Source organism: Grus americana, chromosome 17, assembly GCF_028858705.1.
Source record: "Grus americana isolate bGruAme1 chromosome 17, bGruAme1.mat, whole genome shotgun sequence".
NCBI classification, from domain to species: domain Eukaryota; kingdom Metazoa; phylum Chordata; class Aves; order Gruiformes; family Gruidae; genus Grus; species Grus americana.
Window position 1 is genome coordinate 2,044,391 of NC_072868.1, and position 6,654 is coordinate 2,051,044.

The following is a 6,654-nucleotide window of genomic DNA, read 5'->3' on the forward strand; positions in this document are numbered from 1 at the left end:
GCCGATGGAGAGGGCTCAGCCGGGGAGCCTGGGACATGGCGGGGGGCCTGCTCTGGGGCCTGGGCACGTGCCCTTCCTTGCAACTGCCGTGCAGGAGCTTCTTGAGCTAGCGCCTGAGTGTCTCTTGTCTTCCTAGGTCGGGCACAGAAGACAGCACTGGGAGAAGGAGCTACTGGGCTGATGGAGCCTGAGCTGCTGGACCTCCCCCTCGGGGTCAAGATCCCTGTGGTGCCCGGCTCCAAGCCTGTCTTCAGCAGGGCAAAGCTGGGGGAAAAGGTAAAGGAAGTAGAGAGGGCTAGACAAGCTCTCTTCTTGGACGGGGTCCCCGTCACACAGAGAAGTTCTTGTGGCCACCTGCTCTGCAGCGGGAGCTGCAGCCCTTCCATCGCACAGGGCTGGGGAGTCGAGGGAAGCTCCTGGCTCCGTGGTGCCCAGAGAAAGGAGGACTTGCCCATAGCGGTGCTCCAGGCTGCCCAGAGCTGGCTGGAGAAGAGTGTTGGTGTCAGGTCTTCCAACCACCTTTGCCTTTCCACAAGGACCGCTTGGCACCTCTGGGGAGCGCAATCCCTTTTTGCAAGCAGAGTGAATTGCCAGAGGGCGAGACGTGGCTGTAGGCGACATTTCAGCTTAGCTCCTTACAGGTGCAGGACCGGGCGCAACCCTCGCACCCCTGCCGTAAACAGCTCCTTGTGTTCCCACAGCAGCAGTCGATAGGCACCAGAGAGAGGATGTGGGCACAGGGTTGGTTTCTTCTCCGCTGGAGAGTCTCTGAAGTAGAGAGGTCTTTCCTCTGGCTGGGACGTAGGCCAGCAATTAGCCTGTAGCGGGGAGGTTTGAAAAGGCCATCCTGCGTGCGTGAGGAGCTCGCAAGCGCATTGGTCCCTGCTGCTCTCTCCTGCCCCGTTCATACTCTGGACCATCTCTCTTACAGCTTCACCGGCCCTCAGGCTATTTTGACCTGGGCGATCCCTACTGTCACCTAACGAGCACAGAGTACAGCAGCCTCCATGACCCACATACCCCAAACGCAATGACACCATCAAGAGGCTGAAGAGAGGAGGTTACCTGGCCTGGAGTTGACCTAGCACAGGATGCTGAGGTGGGTCATGTGCAAGCAGGCTCCGTCCTGAGGGAAGCCCTTCTCTTCTGCCCTGGTCGCGTGGCCGAAGCAGAGCGCTGGCCTGGGCCCGCGTGAAGCCTCAGCACGTGGGGGCGTGAGCGCTTGTCCAGGCAACAGCGAGCTGCAACCTGGTGTCACCGTTCAGGAAAGGCTTCGGCCACACGTGGCCAAACCAAAGGATGCCCCCAAACTGCCGGGAGCAATTGACACTTCTTGCCCGGGACAGCAGCCGCTGCAGTGTCAAAAGCCATCTTGCCCACCTCCACCCAAGAGCAGAAGGAGCTCCCTGAAGTCGGGGCGCTGCAGCAGAGTGAAAGCAGCTTTGGATGAGGCCCAAACCTGCTCCCAACCTGAGCTGGGACAGGAAGGTGCCAAGCTGCCCAGGAGGGTCAGCAGTGACGCTGCCTCCAACGGGATGCCATACGTCACGGCAGGCAGCGCGTTCACAGCTGCGTCTGAACAACAAAGTGCCACAGATGCCCAGCAGCTTGAAGAGGTGGTTGAGACTGTGGTGCAGCAAGTGCTGGAGGTGGTGAAGGGTCCTTGAGTCGATCTACATCATAGGGAGAGTGTCCCTTGAGATCAGTGGAAGGTTGTGTGCCAGCACCGGAAGAGCAGAGCCTTCCGAGTCTTCTCCTCCAGATGCTGGCAGTAAATTGTACTGGTGGGCAAAGAGCCTGCAGTGGCCGTGCTGGAGGGCGTGGGGAAGCGTCTGTTATCTAGCACGTGCTCTGCAGTGAGAGCATCAGCCCTTCTTTCGGACAGGGCTGAGGAGTCGAGGGAAGCTCCTGGCTCCATGATACCACGAGAAAGGAGAACCTAATGGCCATCAGCCCCTGCCTTTGGTTGGAAAAGCGTTTTGACTGAGTGCTCAGGGAGATTTCCTGCACTACTCAACGTAACTACTCATACCGAACACACTGTCACAGGTCGGGCAAGGATAACCATGTTTCCCACATCACTATCCAGTGCTCCGTCCTCTAAACTGAGCTCAACTGTCAGCAGAGGAGCAGCACTATATATGGCAAACCTGTATAAATTAAAAATAAATTCCACTGACATCTACTATGCTTTAAAGTGCAATGAAGCCTGATTTATTTACCTACAGAATACAGGAAAGATTACCCCCTCTCCCCATTCCAATCTATCCCTGAAAAAACCAACAACGACCGCAAACAAAAAACCCAATAAAATAAATCTAAAGGATATACATTATCCACAGTCCTATAGAGACGCCTACATCTACTCAGCAGCACCAAGAATCTGATAGGAGTGTAATTAAAATCAATTAAAACTCAGGAGCAATGGTAACGTGTAACATCTGTTTGCTGCTTTTGCAGACCTCCTGCCCTTTATATTAGTGTCTTGGAGGGGAGGCAGCTCTCCCTGTGCGGAAAGGGAAGGCGACAGTGTCCTGTCCTCTCTCCATCACCAGCCGAACTGTTGCGTCAGTAGGCTACAAACACGCGCACACACAGAGCACAGCGAGAGCAGCTGAAGGTTACACGAAGGGGATGGGATAGGAAGCCGAGGCCCCGTGTGTGCATGGGTAGGTATGGATGCACGTGGGTGCGTGTGTGGGGGGAGTGGGCCTAATTACACAGAGGTGAAGGGTTGTGCGAGTCCAACACCCGCCACAAGCCTCTTTGGTGACAGGGTGATAGGGAGGGAGGAGGGGAAAGGGAGTCAGCACAGTCCCCCTCTTGTGAGCCTCTGGTTGTGTTGTCTTCTGAGGCCGGGGGCCTGTGCGCCACAGTTCATCTGTCTCCGCGTGCCACCTCTCAGCAGGCCTCAGTAGCCAAAGGTCTCCTGGGAAGCATAGACCATGTAGAGGAAGCCATCCTCGTCCTTCTCCTGCTCGTAGATCTCCGAGATGGGGGTAGACACACTCACCATGCTGTGCTGGTTCACCAGCAGGAAGAAAGCCTGGGTGGGATTCAGCTGCAAGCGACGCCTGTGGGGAAAGGGCAGGAGGGCCTGGGTGAACCCACCAGCGGTGGGCAGTGAGACAGCAAGTTCTACCTCCCCCCAGCCATCTTGTTCACATGAGGCCAGGCCTGCACAGCTAGGACCTCCTCCCACACGCTCAGGACATGGTGTCCATGAGCCCAGCTGTGCTGCTTGGGGCTCCAAAGCCTCCTGAGTCAGGAATCTGCAAAGCCCCTTTCTCCAAGCGCTGCTGGGAAGGGCAAAGCAGAGGGGCCTCTTCCATCTGAGCTGATGGATAAAAGAAGGGGATTGGAGTCCCCTTCGTTACCTCATGGAGTGTCCCTATGAGGGAGAGGTCACAGTCCCTCAGCAGATGTTAAGAACCTGTTCCCCCTTGCCCCACCATCACACAAGGATGCTGTGGTCATCCTGTCCCCTAGCCACCCTCAGCAGCTGCCTCTGCCTTCTGCCTCATCCTCACCCCACCACTCTCTGTTCAGGGCCTGTGGGTGAGGACAAGGTTCACAGCATGCCAGTTGGGGCCATCCCACTCACCGGATTATTTTGACCAATTCACTCATGTTGACATGGTCTGGGACAAGGAACTTGGTCTTGTCCAGCACTGGCAGCTGTTTCTCCCCTTTATAGCGTTCGATGATGACCTGGGGAGAAAGTCAATGGTAGGGTTAGCCGCAGCTCACGGTGTCCAAGCACTGGCTTTGAGGTCAAACACGAATCAAACTAGCACAAGTGGAAAAGTTGAGGTAAGGCCCCACTTTGCTTCACCCTCACAGGAAAACAAACAAAAGGACATGAGCAGTGACCACCAGGTTGGCTGCAGACAGCTCTTCAGCAGAGAGTCATCTGTCCGCCTGAGCCAGGCAGTGGAGAGCATCCAAGGTAAGTGAACTAAAGCATCAATTGCTCTGGCTGGCTGAGAAACAGTAGGCATTACTGGATCACTACCTCCCCCGACACTCGGGAGATCCGGAAGGGGAGTGAAGTGTATTTTAACATCACTTTCAGACCAAAACCACAGGTTTTGCTGGCTTGAGCTAAGGACTGAGCTCACGGTGCACAGCAAAAGACATTTTCCTTTCCTTTTGTGCCACAACCCTGGGCTGCTGCCATTCAGCATCCCCCTGCTTGCTCAGGAAGAGCTGTGGATATTCCCAGACAAGCAGTTTTTAGGAAGCACTGCGCAGCCACCCAAGGCATTCCTTCAGAAAGGGAGAGTTTGGATTTCACCGGTCCCACTCCTCATGTTAGCACTCGGACACGCTGACTCCAAAACGGATCAGAAAGCCATGGCCACTTCTCCCGTGTGCCACCACGACTGTGTGGTGAGCTCCCAGGGCACTTCAGCACAGTGCCACCATGGGGACAGCCCAACCTGTCCTCAGGGGTCCTGCTTGGGAAAGCTCTCCCCACACCCACATTCTGAAATGGCTAAACAATGATTTCTGTTCAGTTTTCCTGTTATTACAATGGATTAATTTCTTCTGTTAAGGAGTGTCTGCTGACATCTACAATTGCTATTCTAAACCAGCTTGGACACGTACTATTTATATTCTAAGAAACAAGGTGGTAGGCAGTTAAAATAGGCAATGCTATTACTTATAAAGCTCTATACATTCCCATTACGGTGATACTCTGGCTCTCACATCTCTCCAGTACTGCCTTGTTTTCTCCACAAAAAGACACTTGTGTACTAATCTGTTACTCGTCCTCTCCAAGTGAGACTGAACATTATTTTTCACTGTAAGACAAGGAGTTCCCACCAATGATTTTCCCAAGTCTTTTCCAAAAACATACAGGAGACTGCAAATGCCTTTGGACAGTGGAGGGATGGAGGAGCAGCATGAGAGATCAGGATCCCCAGAAGATGGCTCTGTGGAGCCAAGGGGATTAGGTGAACCTCTGGGAACGTTGATTTGCATTTCCCTTAATCATTTGTTGACACACTAGCCTCTATCAGCAGCAGCGAAGTTACTCCTGCTGCCTGTCTACACCAAAACCACAAATCAGACACTCTGGTTGGGATGCTGCGGTATCACCAGTGAGCTGGGAATGTTTGAGGAGTTCCCCAGACTGCAGGACTCATCTCAAGGCCCACCAGGATGGGCCAAGCTATGTTGCAGGCAGTTCCCAGATGAGGGGGGAGTGCGAGGCACCTTGGTAAGAGCTCTGCACCTACATGCCCTCCAAAGAGCCCATCCTGCACAAAGCTCACACAAGCGGAACCCAGGAGCCCAAGGGCTGGACAAGCAGCACACGAAGGCCCCAATGAGTCCAACAACGTATTCTCACATTGGCCACGTCTCCTCTTCGTACTAAGCAAGAGTGCCAGAGAAAAAGACCAGGGAAGGCCAGGTATTGCTCCTTTGGCCCCTTTTGCAAGATGGAGACCTCATGAAAGAACAAATTTCTGCAACGGACTAAATCCTGCACCAGGATGCCCCTTACCAACCCGCTCACATCCCTTCCTCCCTCTGGCAGGAGGGCAGAGGAAGGACAAAGGCAAGCAGAATCATCCCACGGAACCTGAGTCTTTCTTGGACAGATGAGTATTTTGGCTATAGGGAGATGAACAGTCTCAAGGGGCTGGACACTCACAGCAGCCACATACAGGCATGCTGCTCCAGCCACTGGGAAACACACAGAGAACAGTGGGACGTCGAGTTTTTAACAGTAGTTTGCACAAAGGGGCAGCTACACAGCAACTGTTTGTGCACAGCAACTGCTTGTGCATATACATTTACATGCAGAGAGGCCCCTGTACACCTGGGCTATGCCTCATTTCTCACCTCTAGCAGGAACAGAGGTAGACGTCTCTAATTACCAGCCAGTTCCACCCCACAAAGAAAAGCCTTTCAATTAGAATCATAGAACCATAGAACGGTTTCGGTGGGAAGGGACCTCAAAGCCCATCTAGTTCCGCCCCCCTGCCGTGGGCAGGGACACCCTCCACTAGCCCAGGTTGCCCAAAGCCCCATCCAACCTGGCCTCGAACACTGCCAGGGAGCCGGGGGCAGCCACAGCTTCTCTGGGCAACCTGTGCCAGGGCCTCACCACCCTCACAGGGAAGGATTTCTTCCTAACATCTCATTCCCCACCAGCCCCTCCTTGTTGGTGTGAACAAGGTCCAGCATGGCACCTCTCCTCCTTGGCTCCTCTATCGCTTGGAGAAGGAAGTCATCATCAACACATTCCAGGAACCTCCTGGATTGCTTGTGCCCTGCTGTGTTGCCCCTCCAACAGGTATCGGGGTGGCTGAAGTCCCCCATAAGGACCAGGGCTTGGGAACATGAGGCTGCTCCTATCTGTCTAGAGAGGGCCTCATCTGCTCGGTCTTCCCGGTCAAGTGGGAGTGGTGGGAGCAAGCCCCTCTCTAATGGGAACTGTGTGCCTGTGCATGCTGTGCCACAGGCTTGGTTGGCCTTTGACGGTCTCCCATGCAGCATCCCCTGGGGAAGGGAGGCCTTCAGTCCCACAAGGAGACAAGCCAAAGAGTTGACGGTGAAGGGGAAATTCAAACTGTAACTGCTCAGCAGCGGTCATCTGTGGCACGAGGGGAAGGCAGCCCCACTGCCAGCAGGGCTTAA

The 6,654-nt window shown here is 54.5% G+C and overlaps 1 protein-coding gene across 1 annotated transcript; it reads right to left on the minus strand.

Annotated features, from left to right (window-relative positions):
- Positions 1 to 2,368: 2,368 nt before the first annotated feature.
- Positions 2,369 to 3,720, minus strand: LOC129214413 (microtubule-associated proteins 1A/1B light chain 3A-like; the record flags this gene model as incomplete). Its single annotated transcript, XM_054845975.1, has 2 exons — positions 2,369 to 3,074; positions 3,605 to 3,720. Coding segments are annotated over 2 exons (279 nt in total), but the record flags the coding sequence as incomplete, so codon positions are not given.
- Between the last annotated feature and the right edge of the window lie 2,934 nt (positions 3,721 to 6,654).